The sequence below is a fragment of the Phacochoerus africanus genome, chromosome 15 (genome assembly GCF_016906955.1).
Source record: "Phacochoerus africanus isolate WHEZ1 chromosome 15, ROS_Pafr_v1, whole genome shotgun sequence".
Taxonomy (NCBI): domain Eukaryota; kingdom Metazoa; phylum Chordata; class Mammalia; order Artiodactyla; family Suidae; genus Phacochoerus; species Phacochoerus africanus.
In genome coordinates, this window is record NC_062558.1 from 50,093,136 (window position 1) to 50,118,668 (window position 25,533).

At 57.0% G+C, this 25,533-nt stretch overlaps 3 protein-coding genes across 6 annotated transcripts in view; 1 reads left to right on the plus strand and 2 right to left on the minus strand.

The window, feature by feature from the left end:
• The window catches only part of SMARCB1 (SWI/SNF related, matrix associated, actin dependent regulator of chromatin, subfamily b, member 1), a 29,766-nt gene extending 21,762 nt beyond the window's left edge, over positions 1-8,004 (minus strand). The window contains exons 1-3 of one of the 3 annotated variants that reach the window (XM_047762774.1): positions 7,706-8,004; positions 3,703-3,841; positions 2,166-2,295 (exon numbers count right to left, since the gene is read on the minus strand). In XM_047762774.1, the coding sequence (XP_047618730.1) occupies positions 2,166-2,295; positions 3,703-3,841; positions 7,706-7,798 (362 nt within the window). In that variant the 5' untranslated portion in view covers positions 7,799-8,004. The remainder of the gene's footprint in view (positions 1-2,165; positions 2,296-3,702; positions 3,842-7,705) is intronic. The other 2 variants (XM_047762775.1, XM_047762776.1) reach the window with 2 other exon arrangements.
• Positions 8,005-9,944: 1,940 nt separating this feature from the next.
• MMP11 (matrix metallopeptidase 11) lies at positions 9,945-19,393 on the minus strand. Of its 2 annotated transcripts, none has more exons than XM_047760197.1 (8): positions 19,254-19,393; positions 13,848-14,077; positions 13,051-13,194; positions 12,837-12,970; positions 12,468-12,709; positions 12,175-12,391; positions 11,231-11,488; positions 9,945-10,498 (listed from the first exon to the last, which is right to left on the minus strand). In XM_047760197.1, exons 1-8 carry the CDS (start codon positions 19,368-19,370, stop codon positions 10,365-10,367), a joined length of 1,476 nt encoding a protein of 491 aa, XP_047616153.1. In that variant the 5' UTR covers positions 19,371-19,393; the 3' UTR covers positions 9,945-10,364. The 2 variants fall into 2 exon arrangements, with proteins under 2 accessions (XP_047616153.1, XP_047616154.1); XM_047760198.1 differs by lacking the exon at positions 19,254-19,393 and adding an exon at positions 18,979-19,226.
• Positions 19,394-23,260: 3,867 nt separating this feature from the next.
• CHCHD10 (coiled-coil-helix-coiled-coil-helix domain containing 10) lies at positions 23,261-25,184 on the plus strand. Its single transcript, XM_047761821.1, has 4 exons — positions 23,261-23,419; positions 23,661-23,880; positions 24,742-24,889; positions 24,987-25,184. Exons 1-4 carry the CDS (start codon positions 23,379-23,381, stop codon positions 25,004-25,006), a joined length of 429 nt encoding a protein of 142 aa, XP_047617777.1. The 5' UTR covers positions 23,261-23,378; the 3' UTR covers positions 25,007-25,184.
• Positions 25,185-25,533: the final 349 nt, after the last annotated feature.

Sequence of the window (25,533 nt, forward strand, 5' to 3'; positions counted from 1 at the left end):
TGGCTAGTACTATTTTTTGCCAGATCCCTTGGGAAGAAAGGAATCTACAAAGCATGCATCCTCTTAGAGCACGGGCCAGGCTGGATGCATGCCATCTTTTCCAGGGGGCAAGAGGAGTTATAAAACAATCCAATGGTAAGGTTGAGAGAAAATCTACAAAATGATTCTCCATAATCACATCACTTGAAACACTGCCCAACCCTGCCTCAGTGCTCCTGGGGTCTTGTGCATATAAATGCCCTCATGTGACCCAGGGTTCAGAGTATCACAGAACCTACTTACCTACAACCCATCTTTACATCTGAGTCTACTCAGCTGTCTGCCTCTTCACTCACTTGGCCCTCCCCTAGGGCAGGACACTCAAGTAGCTTCCTATTTCCCATTATGATCCATGTGCCACCAAGAGCATCTCTGTACTTAGAAAGGTTTGTAGTGATATTGTTGATCTTTTAAATTCTTTCTCTGGAACAAATTCCCAGGGGTGAAATTAATGAGCCAGAGAACAAAAGTCTGTGGTCACAATGCCTGACCCCGAGGCACTGCAGAGCAGTGAGTATACAGCTTTCCGACATCTTCCCAGTTCTTTATGTTGCTCCTTCTTTAACTTTGCCTTTTTTTTTTTTTTTTTTTTTTTGATGGGGACATGTAGCAGCTTGATGTGGGATCTCAGTTCCCAGACCAAGGATTAAACTTAGGCTGAGGCGGTAAAAGCGCAGTCTTCACTACTAGCTCACCAGGGAACTCCCTTTACTTAGCATTTTCAAAATTACACACAAGGGGGAGTTCCCATCATGGTGCAGCGGAAACAAATCTGACTAGGAACCATGAGGTTGCGGGTTCGATCCCTGGTCTTGCTCAGTGGGTTAAGGATCTGGCGTTGCTGTGGCTGTGGTCTAGGCCAGCAGCTGCAGCTCTGACTTGACCCCTAGCCTGTGAACCTCCATATGCTACGGGTACAGCCCTAAAAAGACAAAAAAAAATACACAGGGGGAGTTTCCATTGTGGCTCAGCGGCAACAAATCCGACAAGTATCCATACAATGCAGGTTTGATCCCTGGCCTCGCTCAGTGTGTTGGGGATCTGGTGTGTTGCTGTGAGCTGTGGTGTAGGTCGCAGACGTGGCTCAGATCTGGTGTTACTGTGGCTGTGGTATAGTCTGGCGGCTGCAGCTCTGATTCGACCCCTAGCCCGGGAACTTCCATCTGCTGAGGGTGCGGCCCTAAAAAGCAAAAGTAAAATAAAATAAAATTACACACTACAACAAACATTGTTCCCTGTGTTTGTTTATCCCTGTCTATGTACTTCAGTGTGGTCCCTTTTATCAATTTATCAATTGCTTTTTTTGTTTGTTTGTTTGTTTTGTTTTGTTTTTGTCTTTTGCCATTTTCTTGGGCCGCTCCTGCGGCATATGGAGGTTCCCAGGCTAGGGATTGAATCGGAGCTGTAGCCGCTGGCCTACGCCAGAGCCACAGCAACGCTGGATCCGAGCCGTGTCTGCAACCTACACCACAGCTCACGGCAACGCCAGATCGTTAACCCACTGAGCAAGGCCAGGGATTGAACCCGCAACCTCATGGTTCCTAGTCGGGTTCGTTAACCATTGCGCCACGACGGGAACTCCAATTTATCAATTGGGACATCCAAGTTTTTCTTATAAATCTGGATGAACAACCTCTTTCTACAATGTAGTAACTTCCCAATTACTTGCCTATTTAATAATCGTTACTGTAAATACTCTTTCAAGGGATCTAAGCTTTGGGGTTTTTTTTGGTTTTTCTTTTGGCCATGCCCCCTGCATGCAGCAGTTCCTGGGCCAGGGATGGAACATGTGCTACAGCAGTGACAATGCTGGGTCCTCAACCTGCTGAGCCACCAAGGAATTCCTCAAGGGATCTAAGTTTACAAATTCAAAACCTATTATTTATTTTGTGAGTTTACCTGGGTCACTAATTTCTCTGACAGGTGGGTCCCAAATTCTCAATGACTCTTCAGACCCTAGGACTTGGTTTACAGTTCTTAGAAACTCCAAAGACAGAGAAAACTTGGAAACCCTAAGACGATATATAAGCACAGTGGGTAAAGCACTAAAAAATATGGTGGTTGCAGCCTATGAGAAAAATTCCCACGGGTGTTTTGAGAGTGGGCTCTGGCTGGGGGTGTGGTACCTGAGGTAGGTTGGGGGCTCGGTGCTGATAGACACGGCCTTGTACTTCTCATCGTTGCCGTCCAGGATCTCTTCCACTTCGGAGGCTTTTAACAGAGTCACGCTGGTGGCCAGGGTTGTGTATCCATGATCTGCAACCAGAGACGCAGCTGTGGTCACCCTGCTGGCAGGCAGCGGGCAGCAACAGCCAGGAGATGCAGCACACCGAGGTCCTCACGTGCAGGAGGTGGGACAAGCAGGCGTCAACCTCACTACTGCCGATGCTGGCCTCTTCCAAAAGGGCAGTCTGGACCCTGGCATGCTTTCGCGAGTCAGCACTCCCTTAGGATGGACGTGGACTAAGGTGTCCCAGAAGCACTGGCCCCAGGCACAGAGAAGTGCACAGGCAGCGGCAGCTACAGTGCGGCTCCGCCAGAGGGGCCCCTCAAGGCTCCAGAGTGACACCACCAGTGGGAAGAGGTCTGACACCACTGCAGTCCAGGACACAAGCAAGGTGGAGATGGAATGAGAGATGAAAAACACAGTTCTTTTAAAGCAAGAGCCCAGAGAGTGAAAGAACTGCCTCACACCAAACAGGAATTCCTGGTCCAGTCAATGCCAGCCATCTGGGAAGCAGCCAGTTCTAGGCCACTGGACCCCCAGCTCTCCTATGGAGCCTGGCTGAGAGAGTGGCCTGGAGGAACAAATCGGTTACAGGGAAGGTGTCTCAAAAACACGAGGCAGAAGGGTGGCCAAGATTTCCTTGGAAAGAGGCTGGCAGAGGGGAGCACAGCTGGGGGCTCACTGCAGGGGTGATTGGAACTCCATTGGGGCAGGGGAGGACAAAGAGAGACTTTTTAAAGCGCAAGTGAAATGTTATAGCAGCAGGGGGGGGGAGCAGCTCTGGCTCCTGCATTAAAAGAACTCTATTTTGCTGTGGAAAAGACCACAGCAGCGCCTACAAACAAGACACAGCCCGACGGGACAGACTGCAAAGCACACTCACTCGCGGGGAAAGCACACAGGCATGCGGGGACTCCAAGGGGCGGGGGTACGCGCACAGCAGCTTTGCCACCCACCAGAGGCCTGGGGAGCACCCTTTGCCGCCGGCTAGAAGCCCCAGCGCCCCAGGCTCTCAGGCAACATGCACACGCGCGCGCTAGGGGACCGGCTGGCAGAACAAGGTACTACTCTACTACGGACGGACGGACGTGCATTGGGAAGCGAAGCGGTGAAAGCCCAGAGGGCGGCGGGGGCTGGGGCGGCCCCTGCCGCTCCCGCTCAGGCCGCATGGAGAGTGACGATGGCTGGCGACGCGCCGCGGAGAGGCGGCGGCAGAGCATCACAGCATTCCTAAAACGTTTTGAGACCAACGTGTCTTCACCTCCCGGCCCCGCCCCCTGCACCCCGCGCCCTCTGCTCCCAGCCTCGGCAGAGACCACCTGACCCAGGCCCACCCCAGGACCCCGCCCCAAGACACGCTGGAGTGAAAACGTTTTATCTTCATGATAGAAGCGAGTGGTTTTGAAACAGGTTTACAAACCCTCGTGAAGACGCACCCTTAGTGTTAGGTTTTGTTTTTTTACCATGTGACGATGCAACTATTTTCTTCCTCTCTTCCACAGTGGCTAGTCGCCTCCAGAGCGAGGGGTATCTCTTGTACAGAGAACCTCGGAACATACGGAGGTAGTTTCCCACCTATGAGTAAAGCAAGAAGGCTCATTATAAGGGTCGCACAGGGGCCAAAAGGGACGATCCGGGTGCAGAGGCTCTGTTGGACCACTGACAAACAGACTGCAAATTGGCCCCCAGGCGCCAGGCTTCCAGCTGTAGTAAAAACATATCCTGCTGACACCAAGGGCTCAACATAAGTTCTGATCTGGCCCACATCTGCCCCTCTGGCAGGGGAATAACATCTGCATCCCCACCACCACCCAAGCAAGTTCAGAAAGGACCCGGAGTTCCCGTCGTGGAGCAGTGGTTAACGAATCCGACTAGGAACCATGAGGTTGCGGGTTCGATCCCTGCCCTTGCTCAGTGGGTTAAGGATCCAGTGTTGCTGTGAGCTGTGGTGTAGGTCGCAGACGCAGCTCAGATCCCACGTTGCTGTGGCTCTGGCGTAGGCCGGTGGCTACAGCTCCAATTGGACCCCTAGCCTGGGAGGGAATCTCCATATGCCGCGGGAGCGGCCCAAGAAATAGCAAAAAGACAAAAAAAAAAAAAGGACCCGAAGCTCACAGAGAAGCAGGGATGATACTGATTTTGGACTAAGGATCTCTGGCACTTTACAGAAATGTAAGGCCCTCTGACTTTCTTTTATCTTAAGAACAAGACTTTGACATTTTTACGATGTAATAAAGACCAAAAAGGGCCTTTAATTTTAGACAGATGCAGGATAATTTTCCCCATGGCCCTTGTAGCTTTGTTTAGTAACAAAACTCAAACCAGAAAGGCCAAAGGAATTTTCCAAAGAGTTTAAAAAGCACTTATCAGCAATCACTAGATTGCTATATAAATCATTACCACCCCAAACAATGGCTTCAGTTTGCCTGTCCCAAATACTCAACATATGACTTACTTGATGAAAAGAGATCTAGCCCTGAAGTTTTTATAAAGAAAACCTCATTGTTTCACTGACTTCTCAAAAAAACCACCACATGGTCATTTCTGAGTCACGTGGCAGGGGAATGGGCGCTGGCTCCACCTGTGACTGAAAATCACTTCCCTTTCCCAGGTCTTCTTACTCATGGGTCAAATATTTATTTACTGTGAAGTTCACCCCACAAGGACCACTTCTACTGTTTTCTCATTTACCTACCCCAATATAGTATGTTTACTATTTAAAAGTTTCTGCATTCTCCAGGAATCAAAGATCTACATGATGGACAACCAGAGCTGCCAAACAGTGTGGGAGAATGTGGCCATGGGGTCACGCGTGCTCCACACTGCAGGCACAGACCCACTCGAGTCATTGGCTTGAGTGTCGTTACCATCCAAGGGTAAACATAGAGTTTCCATTAGGTTTTTGAAAAGACACTGACTCTAATGATCCCTTTAGAACTGAGATCAGGGTTCTGCCTTGCTGGGTTTTCCCAGAACCAGCCTTTGCCATCTGGACCACGGTTTCCCAAATGCAAAGTGAAGGTGTGGATAAGGGGACTTCCTAGGGTCCTCTCAGTTGTGACTCCAGTTTGGTGATTACAGCTGCCTCCAGATGACGGGAGAGGGACGACACACTCACTGCAATTGCAGATGCCCTCCCAAGGCTGCACACCCAACTGGGGAGGGGGCACAGTGGGTGCTGCTAAGGCTGGCCGGTCTCGCTGAATAAGGTGCCTGTTTGTCAAGGGCAAGGGGTCTGGAGGCTGTCCACTCAATGCTGTCAGAGGAGCTACTGGATATCTGGAGACAGCACTCTGATCTTGAACCTTTCCCAGAACTCCCAAGGTCTGATGATTGCTAAGCCAGGCCCCTGAAAGCACAGCCTCTCCTTTCTCCCATCTGGTCTCTATAAAATGTGTCTCTGGGCAAATGTTCTCACTCAACAGGGCTGAAAGAGAAGACTGCAGTTAGCTTTCAGATCTTAAGAGATCATCTAATCTAAGCATCTCCTTAGAGCCACGAGAAAAGTGACATGGAGGCAGAGCTAGAACCAGGCCTCCTGACGTTCTGCCCACCTAGCTATATGCTGCTTCTCAATTTGCTCCACCTAATAATAAATGCAAGCTGGATTTTTTTTTTTTTTGCCCCCACCCATGGCATGCAGAAATTCCCAGGTCAGGGATTGAACCTGAGCCACAGCTGTAACCAGAGCCATGGCAGTGACAATGCTGGATCCTTGACCTGCTGGGCCACCAGGGAACTTCTGCAACCTGGATTTTCAAAAGTGTATCTCCAACTCAGAGCCAAGGCCAAAGTGACTGCTCTTCCTGTCCATTAGATCACATAAAGGTTTCTTTAAACAATCTGCTCATTATCACAGACTGAAACTCCTCTCCTGCCTTTGTATCCCACATTTGAGCAGGTGCCTACCACTCCATGAGGACCATTCTGAGCTATGGCAGGTACCGGTTCCTCCCCAGCACAGCTAGCTTTGAAGGGTAGCATTTCTGTGATGACAGGGAAAATGTATTACATCCTGTCCCTTGTGTTTTATAAAAACTGGTAAAAAATAGAAACACTAGAGTTCTGCTGCTACTGACAACAAAGGTCTCATAACTCAGTAAAACTCAGAGGAGCCAAGGATTACAGGATGTCCTGAAAGCCCCAGTGTGACCATTATAAGACTTAATTCATTCACACCATGTTCAACTGTGAAGGAAAAAACCCAAACATTGTGAAGAAAAAAAAAGGGGGGGGGGAGTTCCCCTTGTGGCTCAGCGATAACAAACCCAGCTAGTATCCATGAGGTTTTGGGCTCGATCCCTGGCCCCACTCGGTGGGTAAAGGATCCACCACTGCGGTGAGCTGTGGTGTAGGTCAAAGACGAGACTTGGATCTAGTGTGGCTGTGGCTGTGGCATAGGCCTGTGGCTGCAGTTCTAATTCAATCCCTAGCCTGGGAACTTCTACATGTGCAGGTACAGCCTGGGGAAAAAGAAAAGGATGAAATGTTTAATATGGAAAACCGTCAGCATTTGTTATCTGCTTTAACACCTCCAGACTTCCACTTACCTCCTTACATGTGGGGGACGCTACCGCTTGGTAGTTGCAGATCTGAATTGTATATGCATAATTTAAAAATACATGCGTGTAAGTGTGTGTATACACACAGTAACTGGGGACTGCCAAAAAGGATTAGTTTGAGGCAATCTGGAAAAACTTAATATACTTTGTATGAACTACCAATAAAGGATCAGTTATAGGGTTTTCCTAAAGTTAGTCATCCAGCTGACTCTACGAACTGCTGCCAGTTTAGCTAAGGATTAAAGATCGTTAGGCTCTTTAAAAAAAAAAGTCAGTCCACGACATTCAAAGTGTCACCTGCTTCCAAAACTGCTGATAGATCTAACTCACGGACTGGAGCCTTATCCATCCAAAAGCAAGCATCTTCCTCCCAACCTGTTTCCTCACTGTTAATTAAAGGTCAAAACACCTCCCTGCCCACCTCGAAGTCAATGAACGCTGTGCGGGTGGGTCCTCACTAAGCTGGGTGCTTCGAACCTGCGATTTCAGGGTCCCTGTTGCAGCAACGGGAAAGGATGCACGTGTGTGGGGGGTCCAACATCTTCCCCCCAGGTGTGGCAGGGGACGACTAAAAACCCCGCTTCTGTGCTTCCCGATGGAGTTTTGGAGCTCATCATGGAACCAGGGGCCACCAGGACGCCCCAGCCCGGCATCCGGGCGCGTCCTGGACCCTGCGACACGGGTGGGTAAAACCACAGTAGAGCGCGGGGCGGGACCTGATCGACCACCCCCTCGCCCGACTACGCCCCGCCCACCGCGCCCGCCCGCCCGCCGCGGTGAATGGAGACGCGCGTTCCCGCCGCGCAGGCCCGCCCCGAGGCTCCCGCAGGGGCAGGGCCGGCTGGGGCCCGGAGGGCGAGGATGCGCCGTGGGCTACCTCAGAGCCGATCATGTAGAATTCGCCGTCGTCCTCTAACTGGAACTTGACGGGCTTCTGCCCGAAAGTCTTGCTCAGCGCCATCATCATCATTGCGGCGGCGGAGACGGGCAGGCAAAGCCGGGCGTGGCTGCGAGTGTTGGGAGGGGTCAGGCGGGGCCGGAGCGCGCCAAGCCCAGGGAAGCCGGAGTTGGAGGCGAAGGGCGGGCGGGACCGAGTGCTCGCGCCGCCGCCGGGATTCTCCGCCACCGCCGCAGACGACTAGGCCGCCCTCACTGCGCAGGCGCGGGCGTTGACGCTAACGCGCGCGCCGCCGCCGCCTAAACAAAAGGTCGGGGCGCGCCCCCGCGGGTCCCTTAAAGAAGCCTCAACCCGTGTCCCTTCCTCCCAGGCAAGCGGGGCGGGTTGGGGGCAGAATCAAGGAACACTTTTTTGGTGTTTTTTTTTTGTTTGTTTGTTTGTTTTGTCTTTTTAGGGCCGTACCCGCGGCATATGGAGGTTCCCAGGCTAGGGGTCTAATTAGAGCTGCAGCTGCCGGTCTACACCAGAGCCACAGCAACGCGGGATCTGAGCCGCGTCTGCGACTTACACCTCAGCTCACGCAATACCGGATCCTTAACCCACTGAGCGAGTCCAGGGATTGAACTGTCAACCTCATGGTTCCTAGTCAGATTCCTTGCCCCTGGGCCACGAAAGGAACTCCCCAAGGGACACTTCTCATGGACAGAAAAAGCAACGGCGGCCCTGACTCAGGCTGCGGCTTTCCCAGTCTCACCGCTGGGACTGGAACTCAGCCAAGGGGAGGAGAAGCAAATTGAGGCCTGAAAGCCGGGAAGGGGCCCGGAGTACCTGTGACTCCGTTTCCCCACCTGGAGAACGAAATGCAGCTGAGCAGATGAGAGGGTTCCCAGAACAGATAACCCAGTTCTGGGCCCACAGCTGTTCCTGCAACTTCAGAGATGGAGGTGGTGAGGGCCAAGGCTCCTGGGCTTGGCAGGATTCCAAAGCCCAGGCGGTTGGTTTGCCTGGTGCTTGGGATGAGAGTTGGAGGGGAGGGGACCATCTACAGACCATCTCCGTTCCTTCCTTAACTCTGGGCTTTGTGCCTTCCACCAGCCCAGTGCGTTAAAATTATACAGCCCTGCCCTGGGGTGCTTAGAACCAGAGTGGGGCCTGCATCAAAGCATCCGTGTATCTGGTGGAACAGTGCAGTGGGTCAAAAACGGCCCCCTGCTGACAATTTCCTGTGGTTCCATCTAACAAACTGCAGCTGTGATGGCTGCAGCTCTGAAGAAGATTCCCAGAGGCTGGGATGAAGGCAAGGAGACCTTGAAGAGTTAGGACTGGTCAGTCCTCTTAGCCAGTTTTGTCCTATGTTCTGACAGTAGCAGGACAGGGGCTGGGGCATAGTAGGATCAGAAAAAGTGACCACCGCTTGGTGGAGAAGCAGGGAAGCAGGAAACATGATAAAGCCACTCAAGGGGAGTTCCCGTCATGGTGCAGCAGAAACAAATCTGACTAGGAACCATGAGGTTGCAGGTTCGATCCCTGGCTTTGCACAATGGGTTAAGGATCCGGCATTGCCTTGAGCTGTGGTATAGGTCACAGACGTGGCTCGGATCTGGCGTTGCTGTGGCTGTGGTGTAGGCCGACAGCTGTAGTTCCGATTAGACCCCTAGCCTGGGGAACCTCCATGTGCCACGGGTGTGGCCCTAAAAAGACAAAAGACAAAAAAAAAAAGCCACTCAAGGCATCTAGTAAGATGAGGTAGAGCCCGGCACCCAGCCCCAAGGACCAGGGGCTTCAGAGTGGGGTGGGCTGCAACCCTGGCTCTTAGGATAGAGCAGGTCCCCAGCCAGGCCTCCCACCTCCCTGTGCCAGCTCTCCCCCCATCCTGGCCTTGTAATCACACAGAGACCCTAGGCAGGCAGGTAGAAAATGACCATGTTTAATGACAGTCCTCAGTAAAAAAAAAAAAAAAAGAAAAAGAAAAGAAAAAGAAAGAAAGGCTTTATACACACTGTACACATTTACATGGCTTTGGAGGACCTGGGGTTGGGGAGGGCTGAAGAGGATCTGACCCGTGACACGACTGAGGTATGTTGGGGCCTCCAGGGCCCGGGGTCTTGAGCAGGAAGCACCCCCCTCACCAGCTGACTGGACGTTTTGGCCCAGATCTTGGGAACAGGTCTCCAGAATTACCAGCTGGAAGACGGCCAGCTGCAAGCACCCACCCAGAGCTGACTTCTCGGGAAAGGGCAGAAGGCACAGGGCCCCAAGACCACCAGCACCCTGTGGAACTCCCGCAGCAGGGATCGTGAGGACTCCAGCTCCCCCAGCCCAGCCAAGGTCCTACCTGAGAGATGAGGGTGGAGACCAAGGGCAGCTGGGTTTTACCGTGACCTGCACGGGAATGGTGGAGCCATGGGCACCCTCAGCCACCCTCACCCTTAACACTAAAGCCTCCTGGTCCAAGTCTGAGACGGCTGATGGCAGCTGGCCATGACCTCCATGGCCCCCCTGCAGTCTTGGTGGCAGCAGCCCTCCTCCCCACCCCCCAGGGCTCTGTGCCAAGCCTGGTGCCCACAGCAACAAAGATGACCGCGGTCTCCAGCTGGCCAGACAAGGGTCAGGAGCCCTGAGGACATCCAAGCCGTGGCTAGCGGAAAGTGTTGGCAGGCTCGGAACAGCCAAAGAAGTCCAGGCCCACGAGGCGGGGGAAGCCCTCCAGGGCCTTCACCTTCACAGGGTCAAACTTCCAGTAGAGGCGGCCACGTAGGAAGTAGGCATAGCCTGCGGAGAGTGGAGGGCAGGGCCGGGTGAGTAGACACAGGGATGGGCACCGCGGGAGGTCCCATGCCTTGGCCGCTGCTGAGTTCCTTGAAACCCCAGGGTATCCTTTCCAAAACCTCCCTTCCTTTGGGTGAGCTCTTCTGCCTGCCCGGGGGTCTGGTCTGAGCTACCACCCAACCTGACAGAGGCTGGAGCCCCCTAGGCCCAACTCCTGCCTCTTGGGAAAGTCCATCCTAAGCCTTGAGTCGAGGTGGGTGACACTGGCTACTTGTAACCTCAGAGCCCGAGGCCACTGCACAACAGCTCTCCCAGCGGGTCCTGATGTGGGGACACAAAGAAAAGGGAGGACATGGGAGAGAGCGGTGGCCTGCAAGTCCCTGGAGGTCAAGTGGCTCTTGGCTAGGAGCAGGGACTTCCCGCCCAGTTAGGGACCTCCTTGCCTAAACCTCTGTTTGCTCTTCTGGAAACTGGGCTCACAACAGGTGTGGCATCTGGGAACTGCATGAGACAGGGACGGAGCTCAGCACTCTGCCTGGAGGCTCATTGGCCCTCAGCAATCAGTGGTTATTTTACCAGCTATGACCTAGGGACCTGGGCAAGTCCCTGCACCTCTCTGGCCCTCAGTCTCCTCTTCTATAACACAGGGGTCTAATGCTGCCCTGGCACAAGGAGGAGATGGAGCAGAAGGGCGCTGATAACCCAGCCACCACCGGTGCCCCGCCCCCCACGCACCATCGGCATCCTGGAAGGCAGCGTCGATCTCAGAGGGCACCCCTCGCCAGTCAGTGGCCCGGCGAGGCACGGGGCTATCCACACGGTGGGTGCTGGGATGGAAGCGCCAGTAGTCTCCGCCTCGGAAGAAGTAGACCTTGTTCTTCTCGGGGCCCCAGACCAGGGCGGCGTGGACAGGAGAGCCGGGCAGGCCCAGATCAGAGAGCGGTGCGGGACCCAGGGCTGGCTTCTCACCATCATACACCCAGTACTGAGCTCCTGCCAGAGAGGGGAGGCTGCAGTGGAGCTGCCCATCTGTCACATCCAGCCACCACTGCCATGTTTCCTTGTCCATAAAACACGAAGGCCAGTAATGCCGGCTTGGCACACGCGTGAACACACACACACACCTGCCCCACATCTGCAAGAGGACGTCAGGTGATGCAGGTGCTAAGAGTTACACATGGGGAAGGTTATTTTAAACAGCAGAGAGGCCACCTGGGCCCGGCTCCTTCCGTGCACTTGGCTGCACTGGACAAGCCCTGCTGCCCACCCCAGGGTGCCATCCTGCCGCAGCAGGCCCTGGCTAGGCATTTGTTTGCGAAGCCTTGCCACCTGCAATGCTGCAGGCTCTCAGCTCTCCAGACCTAGGTCACATCCAAGCTCTGCCTTCAGTGGGTCACTTCACCACCTCTGAGTCTCAGAGCCTCGTCTCTAGACCAGGGTTAGCAATCACACATGCTCCATGGAGTGCAATACCTTCTATTCTACTCATACCTCCAGAGCTGCCTCCTCTAGGAAGCCTCCCAGCTGTGCCTCCCAAAGGAGACAGCCATGCTCTCTCTTGCCCCAAGATTTTGGGACACCCTCCATCTGCCCATCCTGTCCCTCCCTGTCCCTAGCCTTGGTCACGACGTACCTGGCTCCCTGAAGTCTCCTGAGTGTGACCTCCATCCCCCACTCACCTTGGAAGAACCAGATGTGGCCCTGGGAATCCTCAAAAGCTGCATCCACGGGGCTGGGCAGTCCCTGCCAGTGGCGAGAGGCCAGTGCAGGGTAGCCAGGCTGCAGGTGGCCCCTGCGCAGCCGCCATACAAAGCCTGCCTTGAAGAAGAAGAGTTCACCACGGATGGTGGCAACTGCATCAAAGGAGACCTGGCAGGCGTCTGGTAGAGTGTCCGGCTGGGGTAGGAGAGGATGGTAAGAAAGAGCCACAGAGGCCAGCAGTGGGGGCTGAGGGCTGGGAGCAAGGCCTCACCTCCAGTGGTGCAATCTCATTGGTGTCCACCCCAGCCCTGTGGCCCAGGTCTGGGGATCCCGAGGTGGGGGCTAGCTGAGGCTGCCCATAGAGGTGCTGGATACCCCTGCGGTCATCTGGGCTGAGGCTCAGCGGGTAGCGGAAGGTGTAGAAAGGGGACATGAGGGCCTTAGCAGCTGTTGTGTGCTGCAGCCCGAGCACGTGGCCAAATTCGTGGGCTGCCACCTGCAGGAGGTCTGTGCCTGGAAAAGGGAGAGAGAATCCCTGAGTTTCTGCAGCAAGCACCAGGCCCAGCTCAGGACACTAGCAAGCCCCCGATCTCTATGATTCCCAGCAGCCTCCTCTGGAAAGTGGGTCCCCAGCTCATACCCTGGTTGTCCCCCACTGTCCAGGTCTCATCATAGTCAAAGTGGACATCCCCTTCTCGGTGGGTCTTGGGGAAGAAGGCATGGGCCAGGATGCCCCCAGGTCCATCAAAGGGCAGGTTGTCCCCATGCCAGTACCTGCAGGGGGGTGGGGGCAGAGTCAGTGGCTGCTGACAGGTGGGGCTCATTTCTGGAGGGGCCCCAGGCCACTGGCTCACCTGGTGAAGTCAATCATGATGTCGGCATGGCCCTCGTGCACCTCGGTGAAGGTGAGTGGCGTCACATCGCTCCACACCTGTAGGGCCTCTGCCACTGTCTGCCGCACCTGTTCCCGCACCAGCTGCCATGGGAACCGGAGGATCCTGGGGGGAGGAAGTGGGGCCTGGGCCCGGCTCAGGGCAGGGTCAGCCTCAGATGCCTGCTGGGCCAGGAGTTGCCCCAGGATGCTCAGTAGGGGTGCACACATGCAGGACCAGAGGCCAGGTGTGCTCTGGGCCTCAGGCACACTGGTCCCTCTGCCGCATGGGCACATCTTTGTGTGGGTTGGTGTATCCTTAGGTGCACACAGGTGTCTTCATCCGGCTGGAAGAACAGGACCAGGACTCCCAAGCCCCACCTTCTAGACCTGACTGTACTGCTCACCATGGGGAGAACGTGGCCCCTGGACCTGCCCCACTCCTGGTTCCCAGCTCCCAACTCAGGGCCTTTCTGGGGCCCCAGCAGTTTAGGTGCCAAAGCAGTGGGACACACCAGTCTTCAGGCTTTCTCTCCCAGGTCGGGCGCCCCCTACAGGATGTGTAAGCCTCAGCATCTGCAACACTGGGCGGTGGCGGCGTGGGGTAAGGTGTGGGAGGGGGTGAGGCTCAGGTCACCTGAACTATTATTACCTGTCCTACCTCCACTGTTCCCTACCTGGGAGGATTCCTAGTTGCAGTGACAGATCTGAACCAAGACCTGGTTATCACCTAGCTCCACGACAGGCAGGGCTGTGTCTACTCCTGGCTACTGGCCCTACCTGTAAGTGAGGTCGGTCTTCTCCCAGCGCCCACCAGACAGCACGAACCGCTTTTGGCGGTTGCGCGCACTTGGCCCCCCAGGTGGGTCAGGCACGCCACAGCGGGGAGGTCTAGGGCCACCACCAGGCCGGGGCGCCTCCTGGTGGGCCAGGGCAGGGGCTGGTCCGCTGCGAGGAGCTTCAGGCCAGGGCTGCGGCCCCCTCCTCACTGGGTGGCGGCGGTGAACATCCTGTGCAGAGAGAGGAGGGGGGGGGCGGGGGGGGCGGGAGGTCTGCTTAGGCTTTGCGTGCTAGTGGCCCACGGTCTGGGTGTGGACCGCATCCCGCCCTCGGTCCACCCCAGCCCTCTGTGCCCATGGCCAAGCCTAGGCTGTCGCACAGCAAGGGCCTTTGGCACAGGCTGACTGGTATCTGAATGCCAATTCCAAGGCCTCCTACTGCCTCCCGCCCCCTCCCGGAGGCCCCAGGCTGCCGGTCACCCACTCCCCCCATTTGGGCTGTGATCTTCACACACACCCACGGATGGACCCCACAAAGCCCTCTCCTTAAGTGAGCTGGCTCCTGCCCAGGATGCCCACCACGGCCACTCCCCAGCGTGGAGGGCCTGCAGCCCAGCCTTGATTTGCTCACCAGACAGATGGGGTGATACTTCTTCCTGGTGTGGATCTGAGGGTGAGCCAAGCGCTGTGTGCAAAGCCTCAGCACGGGCCAGGCACCAGCTACGGGCACCTGGAACTGAGGGCTGAGGTCTGGGGTCAGTTTCACTCACGCCCTTCCAGGGCTGCGCACACAGCGGGGCGGGACAGTATCTGCTTCCCCCTCCATGCGCATATGGGGTGTGGACAGTTACCAGACACCAGGCCCCATCGGCCAGAGCCCCTGGACTACAAACAATGCTTCTAACCCAGAGCTGTCATCCTCTGTGAGTCCCAGGGTGGAGGTGGTGTGGGGTGGGGTGGGGTCACAGTTCTCAGCAGAAGCCCAGAGAGGCTGGGAGGGCCTGTGGGGTCCCCCAGCAAGGGCATGGCAGGGCCAGGGGAGAACTCTGGCATCCCAGGCTGTAGGTGAAGGTAAAGTTAGGGGAGAGGCATGGAGCAGGCTGTTTGCTGAGAGCCTCAGCGCCTGTCTGGTCTGGGCCTGTCTGGTCGGGGCACCATGGCCTCCCCACAGCCATATTTGGGGCGGGAGCTGGGCCACCCAGGCCCCACCCTCGGCCTCAGCCTCTGGCGGCTCTCCCAGGCCCCAGGCGTCCCAAGCTCCAATTAGTCTCCCAACCCCCCAGCAGCTGATTCCAGAGTCACCAAGTACTCAACCCCCCCAGGCCACTCAATCCCAAGGACACCCTGCGACAAAGGGATCTTCTGGACACTAGAGCTTCTGAATCCCTGTGGGGCTGTGGAGTAACTTGGGGTTTGGGGCTCTGGGCCAGTCTGCCCCCATTTCAGAGTTGTTTCGGAATGGCTCGTCACGTGGTAGAGCCCAGCCGACACCAGGCATGCTGTTAGGAAGTGCTGGTCGCTATTGTACCTGTCTGTAGGCCAGGACCAGGCCAACAGCTCCACGGACACGCTCTTAGCCCCTGGTGGGACCACACCCCATCTCCGCCATCAGCATCCCCACTTCTCAGATGAGGACCCAGAGCCCAGAGAAGTTAAGCAACTTGCTGGGGAGCAGCCCACCCCCTACCTGCTACTCTGCACTGTTCTTCAGGCTGGAGTCACCCTGCCCCTGGAGGAGGGACCCAGGCTGGCCTCACCTTGGTGACAGAAGAGGAAGAAGGGAAATTATAAAGCACCTGCTGCTTCCCAGGAGCTTTGCAGGGAGGTTCACCAACCCCCCGCCCCCACCTCCGGTGTGAGGTGGGGGTGATAACTCTGCCAGGTGTCACATTGAGGATGTGGACCCCAGGCCCATGTGGCTCAACCCTTCCCCTCCCCACGCTGCCCCCTGACCTCCAGGATAAACACATTCCTTCCCCTAAGCCTGGCAAGGGGTCCGAGGATCCTCCCTTGGGAGCCCCAGACAGCCCGGAGCTCAGCCTGCCAGATCTGTTCCTGCTCTTAAGCAGAAACCTGTCCTCTTCTCTGCCCTCCAGAGAGGCCTGGAGCAGCCAGTCACAGAGGGAGCATGGGTGACGGGCACACACTGTGCCTTCTTCTCCTGCTTCCATGAGGCACCAAATCCATACCCAGGCCCCTGGTACTCTCAGTACAGCAGAAAGGGCCATGGTTTGAGATTCAGAAGGCCCAGTGCTATGCTGTGGAGACCCTGGATGGAGTGGCCCTGGGCAAGTCACTGTCCTTAGTCTCCTCTTTGCTATCTGTCAAATGGAACGGTGCCATATCATGACCTCCCTCTGTAATGCCCCTGCAGCATCTGGCACAGAGAAGAGCCTCTTGTCTGGTCTGGCTTTTCGGCCCCGTGGGCCCTCCCCTCCCACACCTAGGAATCAGCTCCACCAATTTCCCTTGAGCTCCTACAACCCTCCAGGTCCCCAACATTTCCAGACTTGATTTTTTCTTTTTTCAGTGCTGCACCTGCAGCATATGGAGGTTCCCAGGCTAGGGGTCAAACCGGAGCTGCAGCTGCAGGCCTACATCACAGCCACAGCAATGACAGACTGGAGCCGCATCTGTGACCTATACCACAGCTCACGGCAACACTGGATCCTTTAACCAACTGAGCAAGGCTAAGGATGGAGCCAGCATCCTCACAGATACTAGTCAGGTTCGTTACCGCTGAGACACCATGGGAACTCCCAGACTTGAAATCTTAAAAAGGAGTCGCAGCTAGAAGGGAGCTCTCCGGCTGTGTCCACTCGCTAGCCAGGGGCCTCTTGCTCCCTGACCATGTCACAGTCATTGGTCTTGAGGCATGAATCAGCAGGAGGCACTAGGATCAAACCTCTGCCAGTGGAGCCCATCATTTAAGGGCTCTTGGCCTCAGTTTCCCCATTGCTGGGCTGGGACACACCCTCCCTGCCATGCTGACCTCCCGCCCTCTCTCTTCCCGAGTCCTTTCCGAGCTGGGGCCAGGAGCCCTAGTGGCAAGGCCCGGCATGCAGCAACCTGATTCCACAGATGGGTGCGCCAGTCCCCCGAGGGCTGTTGGGAGGCAGTGAGGTGGGTGGTGGGCAGAGACCACACCTTGCCTCTCTACAGCCCTGAGGGATTGGGGAGCAGACATCACCCCACTTCCCAGGGGAAGAAACAGACAGAGAGGTCAAGGTCTTGGCCCAGGGTCACACAGCAAGTCAGGCAAGAGCTGGGCCTAGAGCTGGGGCTCAAGCCTCTCTACCCACAGCCCCTCACAGCCCCCCGCCCAGCTCTCTGGCCTGTCTCCAAAACCGACATTCCTGGGCAGTGCTCCTCCTCTGTGCATCCCCGCCTCCTCCTCAGCTGGTGGCCTCCCCTGGCTTGCCCTGGGGTGGGTGCCCAGCTCGCTCACCCTGCCCTTGCCTGGCAGGCACCAAACCACAGCCCTCAAACATACTCGAGGAATTTTTCGGGGAACTCCATCTCTTGGCTGAGCTAGAGACTCGGGGTGAGCCGCTGGGTCAACTTCCCATCAGGAAAATGGGAGGCATGCAGAAGGCAGGGACGGGAAGAACCTGACTGGAAACTGCCAGGAAGGCCAGGCTGGCCATGCCCCTCTCTGGACCTGTCTGCTGTTGGTCCAGTGGGATAATTACAGCTACTCCCTTCGCTGTGGGCAAGTGACCCTGAGGAAAGGACACCTGGGCTGTAAGGAAGGCAGGGGAGCATGCCCATGCCATTCTATGTCCCTCTGAGGCTCAGAGACATCAAGCAACCTGCCCAAGTCCGACAGCTAGTAGGCAGGCAGGTCCAGCTCCCCCACCCTGCCCCTGCCCCTGCTGGCTCCACAAGGGAAGGCAGCATCCAACCCACTGGGCTGCGGAGCTTTCATCAAGCCTAAAGGCTGTGAACTGGGATGGATAAATATTTACAGAGCTTTTCTGGGCCTGTCAACAGCAGCCTGGGGATAAACACATCGGAGGTGACCCCAAATGCTCCCTGCATATCTGCAGCGTGACAGACAACAGCCCAGCTCAGACCCGGCCCCAACTGACCCCACACATGCGGCAAAGTGGCAGCTACAGGTGACAGAATGTCTCCAGCGTGCTTGGCTGAGTCCTCTCCCAGCTTCACCTCACTTACTTCATTGCCCAGCGGTGGGCACTGTCACCTCCCACCCACCTGGAGAGGAATGGGAGGATGAGGTTCTGAGGTGGCAGAAGGCTCAACGAGGGTCACGTGATTCAAACCCAGGTCTCTCCAATTCCCCAATCTGGGGGCTCAACAGCTACCCAGGATGATCCCTGACTCTGCCCCAAGGTCCAGGGGCCTGGGAAGGGCTGGGGATGAGGGCCCTAGACTGAGATGCCCCCCACTCCTTCTATTTCTTCCTCCTCCCATAACCAGGGCAGAGCTGGCTGGACACTGAGGCTCAGCCTGGTCAGACTCCCCACCTCACCAGACCTGTCCTGAGACTGCCAGCCACCCCTCTAGGCTCCCATCTCTGCCTGAGCTGGCTGGAGGTTGGGACTTGCAGTTGCTCAGGCTGTGTCCCCAAGCCCACCTGGCCGCTCCGGGACTGGTGCCCCAAAAGCCCCAGGTGGAGGGGAGTATGCAGCCTCTAGGGCACACGTAGGCTATTACACACACACACACACACACACACACGCATGCCCGGTTATAAACACAAACCCATGCCCGGTTCAGTTTGTCCCTCCTCCCCTCCTGTCCTCATCACACCTTCAACTCCCTTCCCAGACTCACCTCATCCTTGCTCTCACAGGGTCTCTACCTGCTCTTGATCCCTTCTTTCTCACCACCTCACAGTCACACCCACTAGTTCTCTTCCCACACTGCCTCCCGGCTCATGGCCTTCGAATCTCACCACGGACAGGTTTCCCTGGGGGTGGCTCCTCCTCCAGGCTCAGACCCTATTTTCCGGTGCCCGCTGTCCCTCCCCAGGGCTTCCTTAACCCTCCCAGCCAGGAGGTATGCTCACTGAGGCCACACACCCGCAGGCTGACACCAGCCCGAGTCCTGCTGGCTTTGTCCCTGCAATGAATAGGGGGCCCTGTAGCCACTCCCTCTATACCTACCCCAACACACACCCCAGTATCGCGGCCGGGCATCGAGGAGCAGGTCCCGGGGCTGGGAGGGGGCGTGCGTCTAGCGCGGAGTCCCGCCTCACCGGCCTGAGGGATCCCGGCGCAGGCTCCACTTGCACACCTCCAAGGACGGGAAGCTCATTATCTATCACGCCCCCAGGGACCCAGACAGCGTTTCGGGGATCGGGCCGCGCCTGGCCACCCCGCGCGTCCCCGTGGGTCCAGCCCGCGTGCCCGGCGCCCCTCAACTGGGGGCCGCCACTCACCGGCGGCCGCGGGGCCCGGGCCAGCAGCAGCGGCGGCGGGAACAGCAGCAGCAACAGCAGCAGCGGGAGCAGGAGGGCGCGCGGGGCCGCGCTGCGGAGCCCGGTGGCCCGAGCCATCCGCCCCGGGGCTGCTGGGCCTGCTGGGCCGCGCCGGCCACCGCCCCTTATAGCCTCCGCCCCGCCCCCGCCCGTCCGCCCCGCCCCCGCGCCTTTTGTTCTACTCTCGCCCCGCGCCCGCGGCCAGGGTGGGGGAGGTGGGCAGGGAGGGCTGGCCAGGCCGGGCCCTACCCACAGATCCCGTCCTTCCCGGGGCGAGCCGGGCCTATGGTCCCAGAGGCCTGGTGTTGGGTGACTCTGGGCAGCTGGCGCTTCTCCGGCCCTCAGTTTCCCAAGGCGGTAGGGAGTCTGAGAGGAGTCGGGTTCTCTTCTCCCCCTCCTTTACCAGGCCATCTTTGGAAGGTTCGTCCCTAGCTGGTCTGATTGCCTGACCTCTGACCTCCAGTGAGCCAGAGACAGGTGGCCATACCCATGGGCAAGTTTCCCGACTCCTTGGAGCCTCAGCCAGTCCACCTGGAAGATGACACTATAGCCCCTGTGAGGAAAGTGATAGTAAAATGTGTCCCAGGGGAAACTGAGGCAGGAGGAAGAGGCTAGCCAGCCTCCCCAGCTGAGGACAGAACCACGGACAATTTATAGATGGGAAAACAGAGGCCTCAAGAGGGAGGGACCAGAGGGACTGAGTGGGGCATTGGGCGCCCAGGCTGTCTCTTGGTCAGCCTCCTGAGATAGGATAAGTAGATGAGAATCAGAGGAGGGATGGTGACCGCAGGCAAGACAGGATCCTCCAGGCTCATATACTCCCTGTGATGACCAGGGGCCTCACCATCTGGTCAGGCAACCTGCAATCACAGACCATGCTGGGGAGCCATACACAGACAGTAGTTCCCAGCGGTAGCTCCCAGCAGACAGGGTCCTGAGCTGCTGCAGGGTGAGGCTGTGGGCACCCAGCCTGAGCCTAGGAAGGGAGGCAGGGTGGGAGGAGAGGACCCCTAGCCCGACTCAACCCTACCACTGGGTCCCAGTCCGCGCGGAGTCTTCACAGCCTCTCCAGGGAGGCTCCACAGAGACCCCTAGCGGGCGGGGAGGGGAACGACAGCAGTGATATTTACTCCCTGGACAGCAAGGCATTTTTTTCTGGAAAGTGACTCACTTTTAAAAATTGGAAGTTCCCATTGTGGTGCAATGAAAACGAATCTGACTAGTATCCATGAGGATGAAGGTTTGATCCCTGCCTTGCTCAGTGGGTTGGGGATCTGGCGTTGCCATGAGCTGTGGTGTAGTTTGCATATGTGGCTTAGATGCCAAGTTGCTGTGGCTGTGGTGTAGGCCTCAGCGGCAGTTCCTATCTGACCCCTAGCCTGGAAACTTCCATATGCCAGAGGTGTGGCTCTAAAAAGCAAAAAATAAAAAAATAATAAATTGGTAGTTCTTTTGTAGCACAATGGATTAAGGATCTAACATTGTCACTGCAGTGGCTTGAGTTGCTGCTGTGATGCAGGTTTGATCCCTGGCCTGGGAATTTCCACATGCCTCAGGTGCAGCCAAAATACATAAATAAATATGAAGAATTGAAACCGGAGTTCCCATCATGGCTCAGAAGTGAAGAACCCTACTACTGTCCATGAGAATGCAGGTTTAATCCCTGGCCTTGATCAGTGGGTTAAGGAAACAGCATTGCTGTGAGCTGTGTGTGGGGCAGTTCGCAGATGCAGCTCGGATCCTACATTGCTGTGGCTGTGGTGTAGGCTAGCAGCTACAGCTCCATCCAACCCCTAGCCTGGGAACTTCCACATGCAGCCCTAAAAAGACAATAAATAAATAAATAAATAAATAAATAAATAAATAAATAAATAAAATAATTGAAACGCTTTCTTCAGCCTCATGTTAGCAATACTGGTCAAGAAATGGATTGGGATTTCCCATCATGGCTCAGCGGAAACGAATCCGACTACCATGGGTTTGATCCCTGGCCTGGCTCAGTGGGTTCAGGATCCGTCATTGCCATGAGCTGTGGTGTAGGTTGCAGATGCAGCTCTTATCTAGCATTGCTGTGGCTTTGGCGTAGGCGGGTGGCAACATCTCCAATTAGACCCCTAGCCTGGGAACCTCCATGTGCCACAGGTGTGGCCCTAAAAAGACAAAAAAATAAAATAAAGAAAAAGAAATTATGGATTTGATGAGCTAATTATACATTTTTTTTCTGATACCTATGAAAACACAAAGTAAAATATTCATTTGTGTAACTACCTTAAGTGGCTCCGAGTGCCTCTACGGGTGCATGGCTATGCTTTGGGGGACCTCAGTCCACCCGTTATGGGGGTTCCAGTAACAACCACCCACCTGGCAGGCCACAGGGGTGAGCCATGGTTACAGCAAGATGGGCTGGTCACAGAGGGCTTCATGTAAGAGGAAGACCCTGATAAGCCTAGTTTGGCAAATCGGAATAGGTGGATGGGGACTGTATGAGTCAAAGAGGTGGAGGTCCACCAGGCCTAGCATGTCTGTGATGAGAGAGTAGCCACCCTTAACATGCTCCCTGCATCTCCAGGTAGATGGTCTCTCCCCCTTCAGGGGAGAAAACTGAGGCCCAGGCCCAGGTGGGGGCCAAGGGAGGGCCCTGGCCCACAGGCTGGCTGAGAGCACTCTGTGCTACAGACAGAGGGACATAGTACAGACATAACCAACCCTGCCAGGCACTGCCGAGCCCCTCTCCCCTCCTTCCCTCCCACCATCTCCTCACAGAGGGGCCTCATCTCCCCACCTGGGTGCACCCCCCCATGCTTTTGCTCTGGGCAATTTCATCCACCCCACAAACCTGGTGCCAGGAGGCCTCTCGGGTGTAGGGGACCCAGGATGGGTAAAAAGTCAGGACCCGTCCCCACCAACAATAACAATATGACCACTGAGAAATCACTCAGAAAAGATCATGAAGGAGTTCCCGTTGTGGCTCAGCAGAAGCAAAGCTGACTAGTATCCATGAGGATGCGGTTTACATCCCTGGCCTCACTCAGTGAGTTAAGGGTCTGACATTGCTGTGAGCTGTAGTGTAGGTCGCAGATGTGGCTCGGATCCCACGTTGCTATTGCTGTGGCATAGGCTGGCAGCTGCAGTTCCAACTGGACTCCTAGCCTGGAAACTTCCATATGGCACATATGCAGCCCGAAAAAGCAGGTAAAAAAAAAAGAAGAAGAACTTGAAAACCTCGAGTTCCTCAAGGGCTGGGAAGCATCCTAAGATCCTGGATCAGCCCTGTACTGGGCCTAGAACCAAGGTGGTTCTTGGTTCTAGAATTCAAGGCCACGGGATTCAAACCCATTCAAACACCTCTAGGCGCTCAGGTCAAGGCCTTTGGGAGGGACACACTGCGTGAACGCTGTCAGAGTCTGGCGCTGCATCCTTGGGGCAAGGGGTCGGGAGGGGTGGAGGGCCAAACCGCGGGCTTGGGCTCACCTAAGTGGGAGCAGGCTGCGGGTTGGGCTTTTGCTGGGAAGGAGTCGAGACGCCCCCTGGTGGGCGTTCGGGGTCGGGGGACGGCGCAAGACCTCCTCCGACGGGCGGTTGGGTTAGTGCTTTTTCCCTGCCACAGTCCGTCCACCCGGGACTCAGAGGCCACGCCGCAGCCAGCGAGCCGGTCTGATAGGAGGGAGAGGAGCAGGGCCTGGCCTCCTGGTGCCTACTCCCCGAGCTCGGGACAGCCCCCAGCTCCCTCCGCTCCCTGCGTTCCACTGGGGTCTCTGGAGGACCAGGCTGGTTGCCCCGGCGTACGTCCTCGGCACCCTGCGACAGCGGCCCACGTCTCCAGGGCGCACACGGCTCGGGCCAGGAGCCAGGGCGCAGGGTCACCGACACCAGGGGAAGCAGGAAGGTAGAGACCGACGGACCCGCGCAAGTGCAGCAAGACCCGGGGTCTAGCTCCTCCTTCCGGGGGCGTGGCCCCGCCGCGGCCCCGCCCCGACCCCGCCCCGGCTGCGCCGGCTGTGACAGGCGCCTCCGCGCTGGTCCTCGAGCCAGAACTGCCGCCGCCGTCGCCTTCGCGGTCTCTTGACTGATCCCATCAAAGCGACCATGCCCCGGGGGAGCCGCAGCGTGGCCGCCCGGCCAGCCAGGTGTGACTGGGACAGGGCCCCAGGGGGAGGGGGCTGAGGAAACGCGACACCCAAGGGCATGACAGCGTGACCTTGGCGGCTGCTGCGCCATCTTGGCGTGGGAAGGGCGATGGTGCAGCAGTCGCTGGTGGTCGCCCACCCTCTGGCTGGGGTAGAGGGTGCCTCCCCCGAGCTGCAGGTACCTGGGGCCCTCGGCCAGGAGTCCGGCAAGGATTAACCCTGCTAACCTCCTACTTTGCAGCCGCGCCGCCGCGCCCTCTGCCCACCTGCCCGCGCACCCGCCGTCCTCGGCAGCAGCCCCTGCCACCGCCCCGTCGGGCCAGCCCGGCCTGATGGCGCAGATGGCGTCCACGGCTGCCGGAGTGGCCGTGGGCTCGGCTGTGGGACACGTCGTGGGCAGCGCCCTGACCGGAGCCTTCAGTGGGGGAAGCTCAGAGCCCGCCCAGCCTGCTGCCCAGCAGGTGAGCAACTAGGCTCAAGGGAAACTGAGACCACCTTCTCTCAGGGCCACATAGCAGGAGCTTCAGGCATGTCCAGCGAGGACTGTCCTTTGAGGAGTGTCGGAGGTGTCCAGAGCTTCCTCCGCCAAGGACTTTGTCCTATTCATCGCCCTACTGTTGGCCTCTGGTCACTCACAAGCAGGCTCTCCCATCACCTCCCCTGGGGCCAGGGTCCCTAAACTTCCATGGACAGACACCGAACAGCCTTCTAAAGATGGGGAAATGAAGGCCCTTAGGGGCTCAGAGACTGGCCCAAGGTCACCTAACCACTGTAGAAGGGAGAGATGTTGAAGTTCCTGAGTCCCTGCTCTCCCACCCCCGGGTGTGCCCCAGAGCCCCTGCACCCAAGGGCGAAGGGTAGCCAGTGACTCTGGGCCTGTTCCCTGCTGGCCTGTCCCCCACCAGGCACCCCACCAATCCTGATCCACATTCAGGCTTAGTGGCGGGGTCAGGGGTCATGAGGATCAGTGTGGCTGAGCTAGGAAGGTGCTAGAACTTGTGGGGGTGGGGCTCGCGCTCCAGCAGAGCACTGAACTTTTCTAGAACCTTCTTCCACCTCCCCACCCCCTTCCACCTGCCCAGTGTGCCTGTTATGAGGCAGCGGGGAATGCTATCTGTACCAGCACCAGCAGGTTCACCTGTTTCAAGGACAGAGCCACTATGGCTAAACAGGGCAGACTGACCCAGGTCACTCACCCTCCAGGGACCTTTGGGCAGCGGGACTGGGAGTGTGGGTAGAGGCAGCCAGCACCACCAGGCGTGGAGTCCTCTTCTGTGTGCCAGCCCCTAGCTGACCTTGCTGCCTCCTCCCCTGTACCCCAGGCCCCAGCCCACGCTGCCCCCCAGCCCATGCAGATGGGGCCCTGCGCCTATGAGATCAGGCAGTTCCTGGACTGCTCCACTACCCAGAGTGACCTGTCCTTGTGCGAGGGCTTCAGCGAGGCCCTGAAGCAGTGCAAGTACAACCATGGTGAGCGCAGTGGCTCCAGGGGGTGGGAGGGGTGTCCTTCCCCCTGCACCTGCAGGCTGACCTCCAGCCTGTGCCACCTCCCTTGCTCCCTCCGCAGGTCTGAGCTCCCTTCCCTGAAGAGCCTGGCGTGGATTCAGGAGCCAGCCCCCCACCACCTCCACCCTTTCACCGACAGCCCGACTACAATGTCAGATTGTACCCACAGAGCTGGGGTAGGGAGTGAGGAGAGGGTCTCTCACCCCACAGGTGACCCGAGACGAAAATGTGCAATTAAAAGAGTTTATTTTAGACCCAAGCCTGCTGTGTCCCCCTCATTGGATCGTCTTTGGGGTGTGGGGGGCAGATAGATGTCACACTGTGGGGTGAGATGCTTCACCCTAAACTAGTGCCCTCAGTGGGGAGGGTGTCCTTGTAATCCTGGGTAATCTGACAGCCTCGGGCAGTCCAAGCTGAGCCGTGAGGCATCAGCAGGTGACCTTAAGGCACCTGACTCCTGGGTAGATCCCTGGAGAGGCCTTTTGTCTCCTTTTGGGGACTCTGCCCCCTCCACCCTTTCTGTCTCTGCCTCTGAATCCCTTTCTCCGCACCCACATCTTAGAGGCCCTGGGCCCTGTCTGTGACCTTGTTGATGCCAGTTCCCAGTA